Source organism: Tasmannia lanceolata, unplaced genomic scaffold (assembly GCF_043159265.1).
Source record: "Tasmannia lanceolata isolate RefF3 unplaced genomic scaffold, GAP_Taslan_0.1 ptg000054l, whole genome shotgun sequence".
Classification (NCBI taxonomy): Eukaryota; Viridiplantae; Streptophyta; class Magnoliopsida; order Canellales; family Winteraceae; genus Tasmannia; species Tasmannia lanceolata.
The window spans coordinates 260,275-280,338 of record NW_027518731.1 but is presented as its reverse complement, the minus strand read 5'-3'; the positions used below and the strand labels follow the sequence as shown (position 1 = coordinate 280,338).

Here is a 20,064-nt window from a genome sequence, read left to right as displayed (position 1 = left end):
CATAAATGGGTCAATTTGCAACTTTTTATGTGCCCTTGACTGCTTTAGGACGGAAAAGGAATCCTGGCCCATGTCCAAATATCCCCTCCCTGTATCGAATGATCTTATCCGTCCAATTTGCGGGTTCAAGTCCCGGCATCAGAATACTGGCATGGAGCCTCTAGCTCAATGGTGTAGGATTTGGTCATCAACCCTGAGGACAGAGGTTCGATACCAGCTTACCTACATATTAAACAGCCCACCCGCGAAATGCCCTCTGCTATGGACGCTAGCAAAATAGTGTAAAACAAAGTGAGTAGTGCAAGGGATTGAACCCCCAAAATAATTTGTTTTGGGATACACAGATTGTAATATTTCAGGGTGAAAACTTGTCACCTCTGTTTGTAATCTGTGTTTATTGGGCATTAGTAACAAAATGTTACTGTTCTAAAAAAAAGTATAAAAACATAGCAGGGTAGATATCATCCCCCAAAATATATACTAAAAGACGGTGGCAAAACTAATTATTGGAAGGGATTGAGCCTCTAGCTCAATGGTTAAGGCTTTGGTCATAACCTTAAGGTCTGAGGTTCGATCCGAGCTTACCTACCAAAACAAACCACTAATTATTGGACTATATTTGTAAAATTCCTAAGGCCATATCTTAGAAAACTAGAAGTAGAAGCAGAGAGTAAGTAAGATGATGTCATTTTCCAAGTGAAAATAAAGTAGAAGCAAAAATCTAGTTTACTTTCAATTTCTTCTTGATTTGGGAGGAAACCCAACTAGGGAAAATTCCTTGCAGAAAAGTAGAATGAACGGTGCATGATAACCAAACATCTATGGGAAAGGGAAAGTAACATTATTTTACTTTTCTTCCCTAGAAAAACACTTTCAGCAGCAACCAAGTACCCAAAAAGGTAAACAAGCAAGAACGGAAAATATGCCGACACGAATAACAAATTGGCTATCATTCATTGAAAGGAAAAGAGGAAGAATAACAAATTGGCTCTCATTAATACAGTCCTGATGATCACAAAAAAGAATAACAATACAACTTATATAACTCAAATGGGATGAGCAATGATCACTCATGGACAAGCTCATCCCACGCTGCTACTAATCTACACATGAATCGGCATATATTCCATTTCCACATACCTTCAAGCCAGAACTTCCAATGCAGTATCAATTTACAGCAGCTGTAGACGTGGAAAAAGAGTTCTTTTGCGAAGCATAACTGTGGAAGTACTGTTGGAAGGGGAACATATGCGTAACATATATCAGCAGCGAGAACGCTTCTGCTCTTTCCCTTGCCAACTCATGAAAACACCAAAAATCGTGTGCTTTTGAACAAAGCCTTAATGTACTCAGAAGAGCTCCTCTGAATTGAGCTTGTTCCAGGCTTCCTGTTTTTTCATGGTTCAAGTATTTGAGTAATATAGCGAACAGATTCATTGTTTCAACTATATTTTACCAAATAATAATATGAATGCCATCACAGAGGGTGCAACAGACATTATTCATTTCATAATCTAGAGTTTTTTCATGGTCATGAAATATTTGTAAAAGCTCATGGCAAAGATAATCAAAGTTCTAAGAAATACTCTTAAGAGAAGAATAAAATAGGTCACAGCACAGATCATAGTAAACTGATATTCAGGACAACTGTATCTGTATACAGAACTATCTCAACTAATATTAAAGAGGCAGTCAAAAGAATATCAAATCCAACAGTAGGAAGATTTTATGGAAAACAAGGAAAACATGTACAAAGGGGAGGCAAAAACAAACATCCCAGTACCTGGAGAATTCTAGACAGTAAATCTTAAGCACCGGCCCAACTCATTCGTCTCTCAAAAGATTGGCTGAAATAGAAATAAGTGACTCTGAATCTATCTAAAATCTCCTCCAGGTCTGCTGATCTCCATGGTTCAACAACCTTAAAACTTGCCCATCCGATAGTATTTTTGGACGGATGACTTGAAACAGTAGGACGACGGCGAATACCAATAAATTTCCTAACACACTAAGAGTCCTTCATTGGAATCCTGATAGCAAGGACACAATCTAACCATATAATCTACACTTACATCCCTGAACTCTTCCCTACACATCATCAAGGAATGAACATCAATCTGATAGTCTCACAACCACAGCCAGGTCCCTGTGTTCTTTCCAGATACCCCATAAAATAACCAGGGATAAATCATTCGTATGGGACAGAGATAGAAGTTCACATCTCTAAATCCACAAGTGAGCCTGGGATAGGTCCAACAAAAGTCTCAGATCTTAGAAGGGTAGAAACACAATCTCCAACAGCTTACAACAAAACGAACAACAATGTGGAGAAAAAGATTTATTATGAAGATGATTGCTCTGTCAAAACCAGCACCATCTTCCAAGAAGCCAATTGATTAACTCTTCACATCACACTTGAAAAGGATCCAGCAGAAGGACAAGCTCCACTTCGTCCTCCAAAACTTTCAATCAACCCTCAGCCAAGGGGTGTAGAACTCCACAAGAAAAGATAGGACAAAAATCAAAACTTCTTCATCCAAATTCCTCAAATTTAACCCCGCAATACCTAATCTTTCTTCAGCTGAAATCATTCTTAGATTTTCTGATTTCTTCCTAAAAACTACAATCAAATCTTACCCGTCAAATTTAAAACCTCGACTGAGTGATGATGCAAAATTTTCAGGCCTCAAAGGAGTGCCCGAGCTTTCGCACTTAGTAGCTGGCCCAAGGAATGCCTTTAGTACTTGTCCAATAGAATCACGGAAAACACACCCAATTCTGGCTCGACCCAGTTTCCCAATGAAACTCCCATCGAAATTAAATTCTACATAACCTTGAGGAGGGGTTGCCATATAGGTTTGGCCTTAAGGCTGGACCTTCTTTTCCAAAATGACATTCCCCCCCCCCCCCCCCTTCCATGTTTCCACCAAATACGCTCTTAAAAAAAGAACAAAAAAACAGGTAAGTCTTTCTCTCAAAAAATAGGTTATCAGCGGCAACAAATCAAAAGCTCAAAAGCAAGTTGCCGCAAGCAGAAAATCAAAGTTTTCAAGTATTACCATACAAATTGAATTAGAAGTCCAAGAGTCCAAGAAATATAAAATCCCATTTAAATTTGCAATTTAAAGAGAACTGCTTTTGGAAACTTTTGATATTCGTAGCCCCCCTTTCTTATTTTGTACCATGTACAAAAGCCAATAGAGGACAAAGCTTGTCTTTTCTCGGTTTCATTCTTCCATTAGTACAAAGAGTCAAAAAGAAAAAAAAATCCTAACTACGCTGTCAAGGAAGTTGGAGAATCAGTTCTTAAAATGAAAGTTGAGGATGACGAAGATGAATTGGGGAATTCACCTAAAACTGTACCATTCCTTCTAAAACTCCTTCCCTCAACCTCAATTTCAGCGTCCTGACGAGGCCCTCTGACGAACCACCACAATCTATGTAGGTCTCAAGTTCGCCAATAGAACAGGGGATATCATTTCGTTAGTCGCTATACACATGGGAAATGATATTTCCAAACCCTCTCTCAACATTTCCAATGAACCCCTACGAAAACGAAAAGACAAAACCATGATGTACTTCTAATGGACCCTACCATTACATTTAGCCCTTTTTTCGTGAAGGATGGCCCCAATCAACTGAAACCATAAATAAGGAGAAGCAAGGCAACAGGGTGCTATAAAGGAAGGGCAGAGTGAGAGATTGTGTTAAGTGGCAGGTTCCAATTTTCCCATATAATGCTCAAAGGATGGGAGTATGTGTTTTATGGCAAGGATAGGAAATAAGAGTTAGATGGAACTCTTTAAAGATATGTGTGATAATCCTTGTGGACATTGGCACATCTGGAAGTCGGTTATTTTTAGAATGGTTAGGAGGTAATAATCGTCCAGAAAGGGTTTTGACATAGGACGATCTATCTGAGGGAAGTTTGATAGAAAAACTGCAGTTCTGGTTGGGCACAATAGCGTTTAAGTACCTTTAAGTAGGGAAGAAGAAGAGAAATAGATAACTTTCCAACAGTCACACCTTGATGTTCCTAAGGCAATCACACCGATTATCAATGCAATCACGCCATGATTAGGGATACAATCACACCCCATAAGCAAAAGCTGCAGAAATCTTTGTTCAATTCATTATTCAATGATCATATCAATAGCCATAGGCCTATATTTATAAACTAAAGACTCCCAAGCGCTTCCTAAAGTTGGCGTAGAGAATCTCTCTCCTCAATCCTCATTAGGAAATAAATCCAACACCCCTTTTCTGGAAACTTCCCCAACCTACAACTCTAGCTAGACTCAATTGAAGACTGAAACTTAGCTAACAATTAGAGAATAAATAAAAATTATCCTATAACACCTCTCGACTCTAACTAAATAGAAATTTCCATAATAGAAACTTCACGTAGTCTTAAACTCCAAGCTTGAAATCCTTTGGTTTTAATTCTAAACAAAGCTCTTACTAATTAAAACATCCTAATAAAATAAAAATCCTACAAAATAAAAGAAAGAACCTAACATTGCCCAGGTCAACTGGGCCCCACCTTTCTTTTCCATGAATTTCTAGTAAGAGTTGGGTGGGCACCACCTGAGCAAATGTTTGAAAACCACATGCTTTGTTTTTCTTGTAGCTTGTGATCCTCATCAAGTCTGAAAGGAGAATGCACCTTGGGTAGAAGATTCATGCTACTAACCTACAACCAATGTTACAACTATTCTACTAAATAGCCCAAGTATGTTTGTCGACCTATGTCATATTCTAATACTCCAAAAAAATTGGGTGTGAGGCATTCAGAATTATATTTTTTCTTTTGAAGTTTCTTAGGTGTTGCCCATGATATAAATTTAAATCAACAATAAGCTTTGATTTCTACCTCTCTCACCATACAACTTTAATACAAAGGATATAGAACTATATTCATATAACCCATGATATCCCATTACAAACATATTAATGTAAAGAATACTAACATTTTAAAATTGTTCAAAATATATTGTCAAATCCAAGTATTCTACTTTCCGAAAGCTTACCAGTGCGAAAATCTATGTAACCAGGGAGATGACAAATCCATCTAGATATTGGACCAGAGCAAGATCCATCAACTCGTACTGCTCCCCAAACATGAGGTGATACTTCCACCTGTAAATTCTCAAAACAGAAGTAAACGACAATAAATTTTCTTCCCACCTAACATGGCAACCCACGCTTAAAATTGTATCCCAAATCATCCTGTGGCTACTCCTTAGATCAATGGTCAGTTGGACTTGCATTGCTAAAAGCATCCTTAAAACCCATCCTCCATACTCTTGAGTTTCCAACCCACCTTTCTTTGCAGTGGATGAAATTCCTATTCCACAACACAATAACCCAACACCACAACTCTTTATAAAAGAAAGAGCAATCCGTCTTGCGAACAATCCCAATTGATCGAGTAACACCACTATCGACATTCTCCAACTTCATTTCCCAGAGTTATGACCTTAGAGGGCATTCAGATACTCCATACTTGGTTTCAGTTTATAGGTTTTCTGCACAAAGTTAAGACCTGCAAAAATCTTTAACCACCACCTTGAAATCTACTACACTAACCAACTTCCAGATGTTCCATTTTCCACAAGGATTATCACGAATAACTTTAAAGAGGTCCATCTAAATATTAGTTTTTATCCCTACCAGAATAAACATCATCCCACTCTTCTTTCATAATTTAGTGGGAAAACTGGATTAGAAAACTTACACAATCTCTTAAATTTCCCTTCCCGACCCAGTTTGCCTTGCTTTTCCTTATTTACGGATTCTTAAACACACTTTGATTCACACTACCATCGAAAGACAAACCCAAAAGTTTACCCAACTCTGCTGATGGGGATTATCCTTCATGAAAATCGGAAAGGAAGCTAAATATAATGGTGCAATCAATTAGAAGTGCATTAGGGTTTTAACTTTTATTTTCGTAGGCGAATATTGGCCATATTGAAATTTTTTAATTTTAATGTAATTAGATTGGGTTGGTAGTTTGTTTTAGTTATAGAGTTTTATTTGTTTAAGTCTTATAGGGCCCACATGTTAGTGTTTCGTTATTAGTTTTTAATTTCAAAGTTTTAGTAAGAAGTTTCTAGAAGTTAAGTTTTCACTAATCATGTTATTCATGAAACTATTAATGTCACTATTTGCTCAAATGTTGGAGTTATTAGGAGCAAGTTAGAAGTCTCTAGAGAAGTCGGGCGGCGAGTCTATATAATGTCAGGCCTCATATGGCATTCGAATTAATGGAATACTATAATGGAATATTAAGTTTTTCGAGAACTTTGTAGCCCTTTCTATTGCCGTGTTAATTCATGGTGATCAATGGAGGATTCCATTTCTAAAGAGGCAGGCCATTTAGGTGGATTGCTTCCACATTGGCATGTTTCTTCTCTAAGTGGATTCCTAGAGAACCAAAAGTCGACTCTTTTGGTAATTTATTCTTCATCTATCCTAAATCTCTTATTCAGAGTTTTATCTTGTTTTCAACCGTAGATTTAGTATTCCTTTATAGGTTTAGTCTTTCTTTATTAAGTTTGTATATTTTTCAGTTTCATCGTCATATAGCATTGTTCATAATCCTTCTAAACTCTTATGATAGCTTACAATCCTGTGCTTCTTCCTATCTGGTTTAAATCTGAAAGGCTTTTATCATTGTTGTTCAAAAGTGATACGTACTAAATTATCTGAAATAACTGTTACAACTGTTCTTCATCCATTAGAGTAGTGTAAGTGTTCCAATCCAATTTATTAAGTTTCCGTTAACGATTTTGGTAAATCTTGTTGAGTCTGGAAAGTAGTCTTTGCACACAACCAGTCTATTTTTTAGGCTCAGTTCTGCCGCAACCAGAAGACTCCTGTAGTTTTCTTGAGTTTTATTTCCTTCCCATAGCCTCCCTGCATCATCTGTTTTACATTCCAAACAAACCAGCAAGTCATTCTTGTACATATCTACTCAGTCCCTTGATTAAAATCAGAGTAAAAGAGCCTCAAAAACTCTTGATTCAGGTCCAAGAATTATGGATCTGATCTGAGAATTTCAAGCCGATCTGAACCTATCTTCAACACTGTTCATGAGAGAATATTGAGGCTGATGAAATTCAAGACAAAGCATACGAAGATTTTGCTTCTAGGGTTATCAGATTATTTTCCTCTAACCTCCAAAACAGTGTACGTGGGACTACTGGTCCCCTTCTATGTACTTTTGTTTTGATTAATGAAAATTTGTCACTTTTCAAAAAAAAATATTGAGGCTGATAGGCTTGCCAGAGAAGGAGTAGATAGGGCTTCTTTGGAGTATTTTGACTTTCTCCCTCCTTAGAGGGTTTCTTCTTTTGCTCTTGTAGCCTTTTCTGTCCATTCTTCTTCATACTGACCATCTCGGTCACGGGGCTCTCCCGTTTCTTCTTTTCTTAATTTAATCTATTACCAATAAAAAAAAAGGATTAGGTGACAGTCTGCGCGGGCTAGGTAGATTAATTGACCTTCTCAGAGGGAACCGCATTTATTTTGTTCACATTCCAAGGGGTGCGAATGATTTGGCTTACTGGCTAAGACACTGTTTGCCTTTATGTGTTGTATATAGGGCAACGTCTGACGCCTGATGTAATCTTGTACTTTCTTTCTTAATATATCATCACCATTTCTTAAGAAAGAAAAAAGAGGCTTTCTATCATCACCACTTCTTAATAGAGAAAAAGGAGAGTTTCCAAAATGCTTAGCAGATCCAAAATGCAAGAAAAAAGATTTATGATATCATTGTGAACCTGGAAATCTTATATTGATCACAATGGATGAGGCCAAACTTCAATTACTACGGTTTTCACAACTGTAAATAAAAATCATGAAACAAATAAACCACATACATTTTTTTGAGAAATACAAATAAATCACTACTGTAAATAAATATTATGAAACATATAAATCACATAAAATGTTTTTGAGAAATAAAAAGAAATCACATAAAATAAAGACATAATTCATGAAGTACCTTAAGGAGGTCGAACACCTTCTCGGCGATATATTTTTGTTGAAGATTGGCACCTTTCTGTTGCACCTTATCAGGATGGATGCACAAGGTTGCTTTTCTATAAACCTTTTTCACTGAAGCAGTGGTAATTAAATCAGTCAAAGACACCGGCTGCCATCCACATTCAGGCCAAAGCACCTGCTCATAATGTCCGTATAAAATATACAAGTTAGAAGATACACGATTAAATTTCAATAAATTCTTCAAGTATTATTCAAGGGTAGATAAAATTTGATGTCAGTTGATGAAATATATAAATTTGATATAAACTCCGTAACCAGGCTGAGCTCGAGCTCAGAAACCTTTTCCCTATATAATCATACATAAACTTTAGATGAAATATCAAACGTGTCGCAAATTTGCTCACATGCCTTGGAGTGCCAACTGGCAGAATCTTTGGGGCTATTCCTGGCCCCCTTCGCTGAGTATTTTCTTTTGACATTTTGATAAAGCTTTTCTGTTATCTTTCACCCCCAAAAAATATTGTAATTATTATCTTAAACTGTTTTTTTCATGGTAATCTTATATATAAGTATAGGCTTAGTTGAGTTGAGTAATATATATATCTATATACTATATAGCAGAAGAGAAATTAGAGAATTTTTTGATTTTCTGCAAAATTCTATCAATTTAACAGGTCGATGACCATCGTATTTACCGTTTAATGCCCTAGAAGATATCATCTATATCTATTATTTTAGGGAAAATCGTCCTTTCGAAGGGGTAGTTTTGCCCTTTCAATACAAAGACAGAAAAAGGCAGACCCGTCTCATCATCGAGAAAACCCCTCCACATCTCTCTCTCTCTCTCTCTCTCTTTCTCTCTTCCTCCTTCCTCGATTAAGACGCGTCCAGAACTCCCAATTCTATTAGTTCTTCTTCTCCAAAATATCACACTTCTATCCAGGAGATGCTCTTTAAATTTTGCAGTCGGCGAGTCACCGTCAGCGCATCCCAACTCTTTGTCTCTCATCAATCAGACCTCCCTCTCCCCCAGTCCTATTCCGTTGGTAAAAAACCCTATTCATTTTTAATTGATTTCTATTTTTTCCAAACATTTGTTTTTAATTTCTGTGTTTTTCTTTGTGTGGGTCTTTTTATTTGATGTTTTGAAGGTTTTTGGTTCTCTCTCCCCATTTCATTTCTCTGATCATCTTTAATTAGAAGAGTTGTCTCTCCCCATTTCATTTCTCTGATCGTCTTTAATTAGAAGAGTTGTAAAATGAAAGAAGATTGTCCGTAGTAAACCATGGGACTGTAGTTAATATTTTTCCACTGCTCTGAGTGGTATACGAAGCTCTGGATTAGCTGACTTGGACAGTCTCTGGAACACTTTCAGTGGTTTGAATCTACACCCTTTGTTTTGTTGATGATATTCTCTTAAAAGGATCTTTCAATCTCTGTAGAAACAGTCCCACCGGCCAACTATTTGAACAAATTCCCCAATCAATGTTGTTATAGAATATGTTTGTAAAATACCATAAGAATGCATTATTGAGACATTTTCTAGGTCTGTTTTGTTGCTATGCCTCCAACTTATTCTTTTTAATTTATTCATTTTCACTATCTTATGAGTTTATGATCCTAATATACGATTAATAAATATATTGCTTAGTACCATTAGATGAGTTTTGGATTTTTCAAGGGTAAAATGGTCTATTACAGATACTACAGATATTTATCTTGAGAAAAGGAAATATTATTTTGAATTTTTTCAAAGTGGTATGAGATATACACGTGCATGTTTGATTTCTAATCTTCTCCCTTTTCCCACCTACTACCGATATTCCCACCTACTACAGATATCAGCAGCAGAGAAAAGGAAATATTATTTTCAATTTTTCCCAAAGTGCTATGAGATATACACGTGCATGTTTGAGGATGTCATGACATAGGAGTTCTATAATCCCAAGATTGGCTAGGTTGTTGATGTTAGCTGCCTCATTTTTGCGGCAACTACTTCTCTAATTTCTGCTGGTGAATGAATTTATTTTCTTTTTTCTTTTCAGAGCTGGATGCTCTCTCTTTTCTTATTTCAATGCGGTTTTACAATCAACCCCTACACATGCATACCGTTTCTAAATGAAACAATATTTTACTTTATGTAGTGTGAATTTTTTATCTTTTCCTGCAGGATTGTCGTTTATAAGGAACATCTCAGATTGACACAAGGCTGAAATAACTGCCCTCATGGAAACATTACAAGGCGAGAAAGCAATTTCTGTAAGGTTTTTCTTTTGAAAATTACCATGGCAAACATTTAATGGCTTCATTGATTTGGAAATTTGATGAAGCTCATGGACAGTTTTAAATCCTCTAATCTAAATCACATGGATTAGGCAGGTTAATTCCAATTCTTTTGAAATCTGCACCAAGTATAATCCCACATGATAACTCATAATAGTTATCCAATTAGACTTTTCACTTTTCACTTCAACGTAATAATGTTCACGAATTGTTTAGGAATTATTTTTCTTATGATTTACTAATAAAAAAAAATTAGCATCACAATTACTATTATTACTTATGGCTAATTTCAATCCTCTATTGCAGACCCTAAATAACTACAAATTAAAGACCGACAACCTGAGTTGACCCCAATTGAAGCAGACGAACATGCACTGGATTCTATTCCAGAAATGGTAATACCCACTGCAGCATTGAATTTCCAACGCTAAATCGTAAAAGACCGTAAAATGTATATAATTCAGGGGAAACAAGTTCTCTTATGGAGCATGGACTGTTTACCAGTGCATTTATGGTGTTTTTGGCATGTTTCTTCTCTTTTCTAAACCATTTTCTTATATTCAGGTGTTTTCTCTGTTCTCCTTTAGTGTTCACATTTCAGCTTTTGTAATGGTAATCAGTTTTGTATATATCTTATGGAATAAAATCTCTAGAACATTTTATTCTGCATTACAAAAATGAAGTAACTATGTAGGGTGAGTGTTACTAATGTTGTGAATTCTTTTAAATCTCAGAGATTCTTTTGGATACGCGCGGAACTTCTATTTCTGATAGTTTTCAAGCATCATTACTAACTGGAAAGCAATGCTTCAGGGCACTACAACGTACCGCAGTCTACTGAAAAAAATGAAGTACCTTATGCAAGGTTGTTGTCACTTAATTGTGTCTTTTTTTGTCAAACCCTTGATTTTGTGTCTATGAAATTTTCTCAACTATGATTACCAATTGCAAATGGATGCTCCAGTAGACTACGACATTGTGGATCCTATCTTTCATTTATTCAAACCATCCATTTGTTCATCCAACAGTTCAACACCCATGAGATTTCCTGAGACTAAATCCATACCTAAACCCCATATTGATAATAGAAAAAAAAATGATCCAATTTCGGTGACTATGAACCCAAATTTGCTTCTCATGAACATCATAATGGCTTTTTCCTACACCTTATAACACATGCATTTTCCTACGTCTTAGCAACACATGCATTTAGGAGGAATGAATGTTGTGAAGTTGGAATGGCCCTTCCATAACTTTATTGATGCAGAGAATAATAGTACCTCTTTAAATTCATTTTAAAATGATGATATATGTCTAGATTTAATATTCTTCAATCATTTAAGAACCAACAAATGTCAAAGATTACAACCAACCAATGTCAAATATTGCTTTACTTTTCTATTTTACAGTGTTTTAATGAATATGCAATGATAAGTCATCAGTTATTGAATTTCTCTGCTGAAAATAATTTTTATCCTTCTTTTAATTCATTGTTATCTTTTTCTTCGTTGTCCCGTGCATCGCACGGGTTTTTTTACTAGTATATATATATATATATATATATATATATATATATATATATATATATATATATATATATATATATATATATATATAAGATTAGAATAATGAAGTACTTTATCTTTATTTCATTCATAAAAAGGTAGAATAGAATAATGAAGTTTTCATAAGGAGTTCTAGGGTGGGGGGGAGATAAGCCCCAAAATTGTAGTCACCTTCCTTGCCTAAGATCCTCCTATCGGCGGCAGTGACATAGGGTCTAGGCAACAACCTAGAACCCTCCCCATCCCACAAGTGTCAGTGTACCTGGGTGATATCATTGGCTGCAGCACGTTTCTAAACTTGATAAAATCTAAAGTAGATTTTAATGGAGAAACGATTCCATGTCGCTCATTTGAATTTAGTAAATTTCTGATAGATTTTGGTGTTGAACTCCAACAAAAAGAGTAAGTTTCAAAATTTTATATGCAAAAAATTACCAACAATTGCTAGGTTCTGCTACAGAAGAAAATTTCTCAGAACTTTTACTAAGAGCATTTTTTAGCTCTTTCTATAAGGAGAAAAACATGACTAAAATGCAGCAGGAAGAGGCCAGAGAGAAATCAGATTGACTTTGCAAGTACAAAAGTACTGTGAAATCATATCAACCTAAACATGCAATAAATTACAGTCAAGAAATTAAGCAAAATAAAAAGAATTATTGAAAAGATCAACCCACATATTGCAATGTCGATAGCAAAGCACGCAAATTGCTTTCCTTTCCTGTGGACCACCGTTTTATCTCAACATCAAGTGTTTCAGCAATCCTCTGAAATCAGTGCAGAGCAACATATGAAAAAAATGATAATTAGCTTAAGCGACTGAAAAAAAATAATCAAGAAACCAAGCAAAACCCAAAACCTCAGCACCTGGACAAGCTATGCAAATGGGAACAGGTACATAATAAAAAATTTGGAAGAGAAGAACGATTAGTGTTATTATATTTCAGTAGATAGTGGAAATCCAACATCACATGATATGAATGAAAAATTAAGAGAACCAGTCCATAATTCACAGCTTTGTGGGATCTAGAAGGCATACATGTCTCTCCGCCTGCTCCCTTTGTGTTTGAAAGTCACGTTCATTTTTCTCGGCCAGGGCTTTTGCCTGAACATAAAGACTTGATAAATTATTGAAGGACCAGAATAAATGGAAGTTTTTTTTTTTTGAAATGGCAATAAATGGAAGGTAATGACAATGGCGATTTTTTTTTTGATAAGGTGCATGCATACAGCCAGTTTATCTTCATCTTAGAGATGATAAATAGAAACAATTATAAGGGAAAACATATACCGCACGCTCGTGCGTCCTTTGGTGTCGCACCAGCCTGGCTCTTCGTCTTTCTTCAGTTTCCCCTTCAACTTCTTCAAATTCGCCGGATGGGGCAGCTTTCAACAAACAAAAGTGGAATCAATTAGCTCGAAGAAAAAGAATGCCCTAAGAGCCTTTCATTGTGGGGAAGAGTAATCTAGAGGAACTAGCAGTTCGACGACAAGGATACCTCCAAAAATGGAAGTCAGGTCGTCCACTATATTTGTGGTAGAAGATGCCTTTCTGATGCTAGGGGAAGTTCCAGCAGAAGTCCTTCGTGCCCCTTCAAAGCTTTCTTTGTTCTGAAATTGGTGGTCAAAAGCAGGGTCCTGAAACATCCAGTGAGTGAATGATAGGAAGTTATGTTATCAGCACAACCAAATTTTGATATTTACACAAACCCAGCTGTCTTTTAGTATTTAAAGAGCTGTCAAAAGGTCATTATATTTCCCAAAAAGCTCTTACCAGCCAAAATACGAAATGAGGTGACATCAAAATACTAAAAGACAGATGCGTTTGTGCAAATATCAAAATTTGGTTGTGCTAATATCATTTCCCTAAAGATAATGCTTCTACCAAAAGATTAGGTCCTCACTGAAGGGGTGGCTCTTTGCTTTGGTGCACTGTTTGGTCGAGAACCCATACCAAAAAAGGACTCCAAATCATTTTCACTTTTCTGTTGCCTCTCTCTCGCAACAGCGGCGGCCCGCTCTGCACGTCTCCGTGCTTCAGCATTTGCCTTCTCAACGGCAGCCCTTTCAGCTCTAAGGCGAGCATCGGCAGCCGCTCTATCCCGTGCTTCCTTTGTAGCCCTCTCCACAGCTTGTCTGGCTTTCTCCCTTTCAATTTCCCTCTGTCTCTCCCTCGCTTTTTCAAGTCTCCTTTGTTCTTTCTCTTTCTCTTCCCTTTCCTTCTCTTCCTGTTTCTCTCTCTGTTCTCGTCCTTGAGCATCTTTCATAGCCTTCTCATCAACCTCCTGCCAAGCAGGTTCTCTACTTCTAGCAGCTTTTGCATCTCTTTCTCTCTCCCTTACTTCCCTAGCATGTTTAAACTTTGCCTCGGCTCTATCCATGGCCTCCTTCATAGCAGCTGCAGATGCTGCGGCCGCTGAATTTGTCTCCCTCTCTTTTTCACTGGAAAGAATGTCTGTGGGTTCATTAGCAAAATTTTTAGACCTACCCATGGCAAAGTCTTCAAGTTCATCTATTGAAGAAATGCCAGTGCTTTTCACAGAATCATTGACCGGTTTATGGAACTGGTAGTTTTGAGTAGAATGTGGGAAAGAAGAAGATTCAGAAGCCTTCCTTCTTGAATTTATACCTGTAGAACCTTTGTCTGCCTTGGAAACTGCCACTGGTTTAATGACCAACGGAGGAGGGGGCTTTGAAGGTGGTGGAGAAGTTGTAGGTTGTGTAAAGAGAGGAATCTCAGAAACAAAGAGCCATATGTCACCTGTTTCAAAATTTCCTTCAGATTTTAGAGATGCATCTACCTGTGAATTTGTCTTGGCAGAGTAAGTATTTACATCCGACGGCCGAAAACCACTTGCACCAACAGATTTATGAGAATCTGATGAACCTACCGGCATGTCAAACAGGGTTTGATGAGACTCTCGATAATTGTCAACGGACACTTTCTTCTTATGTATGCTGTTCTCAGAGTTCTTCGTTGCTGATTTCTCAGTTGTCTGTTTCCCAGCAGTAGTGTGTGAAGAGTTCATGTTTTGCCCAGCCTTTAAAGGGCTCTTCTCCTTCCGGTTGTTATTCATATTAGATGAAAATGAGGGCACTGATTTTGTTAGTCCATCAAATGCATCAAATAGTCCGCCACTAGCAGATGAACCATCAACTTTTGTGTTACCAGAGCCTAGTGGCTTACTAATGTGTTCCAAAGGGTCAGTAAACAATCCTGAGGATGAATATGATGGGACAGAAGTCGATTCTAAAATGACAAACGGGTCATCCAGTATGCTGGAGGTTGGTTTTGTTGAACGCTGGGGCTGATTTATCTCTGAAGTCTCCCTGTCCAAAAGTTATAATTATATCGAGAACGATTATTGAAGTGAAGAGTCAAACATAATGGACTGAATTCTTACACAAGCAAGGTCACGCAAAAAGAATGTATAGAACTGCATTTACCTGAAGAGAAACACAGAAGACTCTCTAACCAAGTCACTGAGAAGTTACTCGAAAAATCTGAGCAATATCATTTATCAAGTTATGCAGTGAAGAGTTGAAGACTATTTACATTGAGGATGTGGAAGTTCATTTCAACCATTAACTTCATATGAAGTGGATACTGTGATTCCATGTAGATTAACCATCATTTGCTAATGTATACCAGATAAATAGAGAACAACATCTACCATATTTGGTTATAATTGGAGAAGATGATACGAAACTCTCTTTGTACTTCAGAGTTGACCATCTCGGTCTTCTCTTTTTCTATGAATGAAATTGCAACCGTTCCCAAAAAAAAAAAAAAAAAAGATGATAAGAAACTCCTCACAGAGATAAATGGATAAAAACAACTTAAAAGTGAATAAAACAATTCCAGTTATAACATAAACTAGAATGCCATTAAAAAAACATAAACAAAAATAATTGAAACCTTAGTTTGCTTTTGCATAAGATTAAACCCTGAGTTCTATATGATTTTTGTGTCTAATCTAGCAAGTGTAGTCCTTATCATCAGAAAAACGGAGTGACCGATACATATCAAAAGGGGTCCAAAAAGTACACATGCTCATAATTTTGGAACATAAACAATATAATGAGCCATATGATTTTACAAGAGCCTTAGGTATAGCTAAAACATGTCAGCACTCAATACTAACATAAATAGGGCTTCAACAACCGAATCTCTGCTTCCAATTTATTTCACAGCATGATGATACCAAGCACAATTTATAGTTTAAAAAAATTGTCTTTTGAGTAGTTCCTATTCCCCCACTCATAATCCCCCATGAAAATTTGTTTCAATTCTATAGATCAGAAGTGGATAAGCATATCATTGTTCGAACCATCCATTTTCAATCTAAGCGCTTCAAAGAGACTTCAGCAGTGTTGTTGAAGGGTCCCATTTCCCTGACCCAGTGGGAGATAGATTTTTCCTTTGGATGGGCTCTTGTCAATCTAAGATGCATTTTGCCAACTAGTGAAGAGAAGTGTATGCTCTATGGGCTGATTTGAAGTGACTTAGGTTCACAAAAAGACATCTTCGTGTTCGTTAGGTACAAGTCAACGTGTGCACACTGTCAAAGACACAAATCAAGTGTGGTGGTTTTATCTAAACATAAATGTTGACCTTAACAACATTACAAAAATGAACAATTGAAACAAATTCAAATTAAAAGTAGCAAATTTTAGTGGGTTCGTCTAAACTAATACTATTTTAACCCGAATATGTTGGAGCATTCAACCAAGATGTTCATCCAATCAAATGACATAACAACATTACAAAAAAAGAACATCAAAATAAAAAAAATCAAACACTCAGACAAGATAATTGTAATTCAATAACCACCAAAATGTATCATCAAAATATTACCTGCTCTGCGGAGGAGTAATCCCGCCAAACCCAGGAATCAAATCATCAAAACCATCTCTAGCCAGCTTACCACTCGAACCCTTCGTCTGCGTTCTACCTAAATTGCCAAGAAAATCACCGTACGAAGACGTATGATTCGGAGGCGAAGAGACCGATGCAAAGATATCCTCATACTTAACAGCATTCGAGCTCTTCAGCCCAGAAACCCCATCAAAAATATCATCATCATATGAAGGCTTATCATATACAGGCAAAGAAGAAAACTTCCCCCCATCATTAGAAACCTTAAACATAGAATCAAAAGCAAAAGAAGAACCATCTTGCGAATTCGAATTACCGAGGGTCGAATTTTGGGCCGATTTTCCCCCAATTGAGGATCTAGGGTTTGCATTTGGACCCCCTTTTGAGGCTGACATGGGGATGGATTTTCCTTGGGGTCGGAATCCGAAATCTTTAGCAAGTAGGCCTGGAAAATCATCCATTTGTGGGAAGATCTAGATAAAATTGGGACCTAATTTGAGAAGATCCAGTCTCGTGCCCTAGAATTTTCTCTGCCCTTTTGAATCCCCCGTGTTTTTCTCCCTCTCTATTTTTTTTTTTTCTCTCGTCTCTGTCCGATTGCTGATATGGGTGTCAAAGGATCCACTCTGGATCTGATCCACCTATGTCTTAGTCAGGATCCATTAAAATCTCTTGGCTCATGCCACATGCAAGGCATCCTCACGTAATTTCCAAGCCATAAAAAAATAATCACCTTTCTTTAACCAACCAGACAAGAAACATGTGTAATAATGCTTATATAGTGACGTGGCATCACCTATCTTTCCAATAAAAAAAATAAGCCAAAAGTTAAGAAATTTCATAGGTAATCCTCCCCTCCTCTCTCTCTCCCCTCCTAGTTAATTTTGCATCCAAATAGGGACTTTACTTGGCTTTACAAGGGTTTTAAAATCCTACACCCCTCCAGGGACTTTACTTGCATGTTAAGTCGATGCATTTTGGTAGGAAAGGAAATGATTTTAAGGCTAACATTCCAAAGGAAAGTACTTTCTCCTTGTGAATGTGTACTTTCTCGTGAATGACGTGGCAACTCAGAATCCTTTCTTTTGAAGAGGGTTTTGGGCAAAATCTATTGATAAACATGTGCTCCAATTTTTACTGTGCAGTATTTAAAGGGCTGTCAGAGGAATATTACGGTTTTCAGAAAGCTCTTAGAGACCTTTAAAACTACACGACAAACAAGTGGAGCACATGTTTATCAGAACAATGGAGCGCTAAAATCATTTCCCTTTATTTTTTGTCCTTTTTTTATGATGCATCAGTGAGCTTACAATTATCTGTCCTTTTGATGTATCTTTGATCCTGCCCATGTGTAATGTATTAAGGTGTTGTGCCATAAGAGTGTCTTTCTCCTGTATTTTGTCTAAATCGGATTGAAACAAGGGCAACTAGTGGCTTTTTCCACTTCGCATAGTGGTCTCTCTTTCAATATATAGCACTCGTAAATTCCATGTGCGCCATATAAATATGTACAGGTGGGTAAAGATGGGGAAGAAGTTCCATGTCGTCTCTAAGGGAAGGCGGATGGGAGTACACAGTAGTTGGCCAGAGTGCCAAATTCAAGTAAACGGGTGTAGCACGGCTTGTTACTATGCTTACAAGTACAAAGGAGGAGGCATAAGAGCTTCCTGCAACATTAATCTCTCGGAACACTAGGATGAAAGAGATAACTCGGTCGCAATTTGACACGGTTGATTAATTTGTTTGGAGGACAATGGTGCATCTAGTCGTTGGTATAGCCGTTCTTGTGTCCTTTGTTTATGTTACTTATGTTCACTAGGTTGATTATTACATCATGACCCATGCTTTCATTCTTTGGTTGTTTATACGCTTTGTATGACAGCTTTTTTGAGGTAAAATGGCCTTATTTGGTCATTACATTGAATCTGATAGGTGTTACGAATTTTCCAGCAAAAAAGAGCACTAGAATATTGTTTCCAAGAATTTCAAGCAACTTTTTTTTTATGGGTTTTGCATTTATTTACAGAATTTCCAGCAACTTTCCATCCAACTTTCCAGGCAACAGAACACCCAATTTACCGGGCTTTCCTTTCGGCTCTGTTCACTTCTTTTCCCTGGTGCTGTTTTTCTGGAAAACGACCTTTTTTTTCCCTGACAAGACAGAATTTCTGTATTCAATTTTTTTTCAGGAAAAAATATTATCATATGTGGAATTTCTTATTTAAAAGCTGAAAATGATGTGGAAATTGACTTTTTCCCTATTACTCAAGATTTGGTCTCAGATTAAATATATCGGAAAAAAGTTTTTCAAGGAAAACGAAACCTTTTCCTTGACAATTTCCCTGGAATCCATGTCACCTGGAAAGGAGCGAAATCCTTTCCTTTCCGGGGAAAAAAAGTGAACAGAGCCTTCGTTTCTTTTCCAATTCCTTCTATTTCCCACCTCACTCTCCTTTCCATTCATTCCCTTCTCACACGCCGATTTAGCAACTGAACAGTTTAGGGACCTTCAATTTCTAATAATATCCCTCTAAATTAGCCATGATCATATTATTTCTCTCTAAATGATGGAAAGAAAAATTTACCTGAAAAATTTCCAGTTTCCACCATAAATGTTTTTCTTGCAATCCAAACGGGACTAATAAATGTAGGCCACTGATATTGGCACTACAACTCGTCTTTTAATTGTTTAAACAGCTGAAGACAAGCCTAAGTGCAAATATTAAAAGATGGTAGTGCCAATATTAGTCGACTAAGGGAGTGCCGATATCAGTACCCGTGTAGAAAATATCATAATCCGTTGACATACAGTACGGTCTCTTTCTTCTACCCACTATAGCTACGGAAAGGGGATGAAAGGATTGCTTTGATGTTTGAAATCATTGGAGGTATAGATTTTTCTCGAACTTATTTGAAGTTATCTCTCTAGTGCTCACTTTGTTTCAGTGTTGATGTGAAATGAAATGGTTTTTGTGCTTTCTGAAATTAGGTCTGAATAGAAATCTTTAAATCTGTTTGTGGGTCTTTAGATCAAAAGCTATAGTGCACAAAATCCATCTTTTCATGGTTTTTTCTCAACATTCGTCCGACTGTTCTTCTGAGAAGTTGGTGAATGGAAAAATCTTGAAAGTTTAGTTCTCAGACTTCTATTTTTTTTCTTTTGTTTGAATCAAACCCATTTTATGAAACACGTCCATGTATCAGAAATACAAAGACCCATCTTTGATTCTGAAAAGCTTTCTGTTAATCCCAGAAAAAATCAATCAAAACCCATATTCTGATACACGGCTATGTATCAGAAATTCAAAGACACATCTTTGTTTT

General features: G+C 36.8%; 1 protein-coding gene and 1 long non-coding RNA gene across 5 annotated transcripts; one reads left to right on the top strand and one right to left on the bottom strand.

Moving 5' to 3' along the window:
• Nucleotides 1-933: 933 nt before the first annotated feature.
• Nucleotides 934-17,482, bottom strand: LOC143864695 (auxilin-related protein 2-like). Of its 4 annotated transcripts, none has more exons than XM_077375464.1 (9): nucleotides 16,720-17,482; nucleotides 14,491-15,191; nucleotides 13,766-14,316; nucleotides 13,361-13,499; nucleotides 13,153-13,247; nucleotides 12,901-12,966; nucleotides 12,539-12,628; nucleotides 8,015-8,191; nucleotides 934-1,388 (listed from the first exon to the last, which is right to left on the bottom strand). In XM_077375464.1, the coding sequence occupies exons 1-9, from the start codon at nucleotides 17,199-17,201 to the stop codon at nucleotides 1,350-1,352; spliced, it is 2,340 nt and encodes a 779-aa protein (XP_077231579.1). In that variant the 5' UTR covers nucleotides 17,202-17,482; the 3' UTR covers nucleotides 934-1,349. The 4 variants fall into 4 exon arrangements, with proteins under 4 accessions (XP_077231579.1, XP_077231578.1, XP_077231576.1 ...); XM_077375463.1 differs by having other exon boundaries at nucleotides 13,766-14,662; nucleotides 14,753-15,191; XM_077375461.1 differs by having other exon boundaries at nucleotides 13,766-15,191.
• On the top strand, nucleotides 9,932-10,724 carry LOC143864696 (uncharacterized). The gene is made up of 3 exons (XR_013241332.1): nucleotides 9,932-10,029; nucleotides 10,187-10,275; nucleotides 10,606-10,724. It is a non-coding gene; the product is annotated as an uncharacterized LOC143864696 (long non-coding RNA).
• Nucleotides 17,483-20,064: the final 2,582 nt, after the last annotated feature.

Excerpts from the sequence above, each read along its gene's own strand:
- LOC143864695 (XM_077375461.1), bottom strand. The coding sequence starts at position 17,201 with ATGGATGATTTTCCAGGCCTACTTGCTAAAGATTTCGGATTCCGACCC. Across the intron at positions 13,248-13,360 it reads CCTGACTTCCATTTTTGGAG|CTGCCCCATCCGGCGAATTT; the intron begins GTATCCTTGTCG and ends GTTTGTTGAAAG. Across the intron at positions 12,967-13,152 it reads AAAGGACGCACGAGCGTGCG|GCAAAAGCCCTGGCCGAGAA; the intron begins GTATATGTTTTC and ends CTTTATGTTCAG.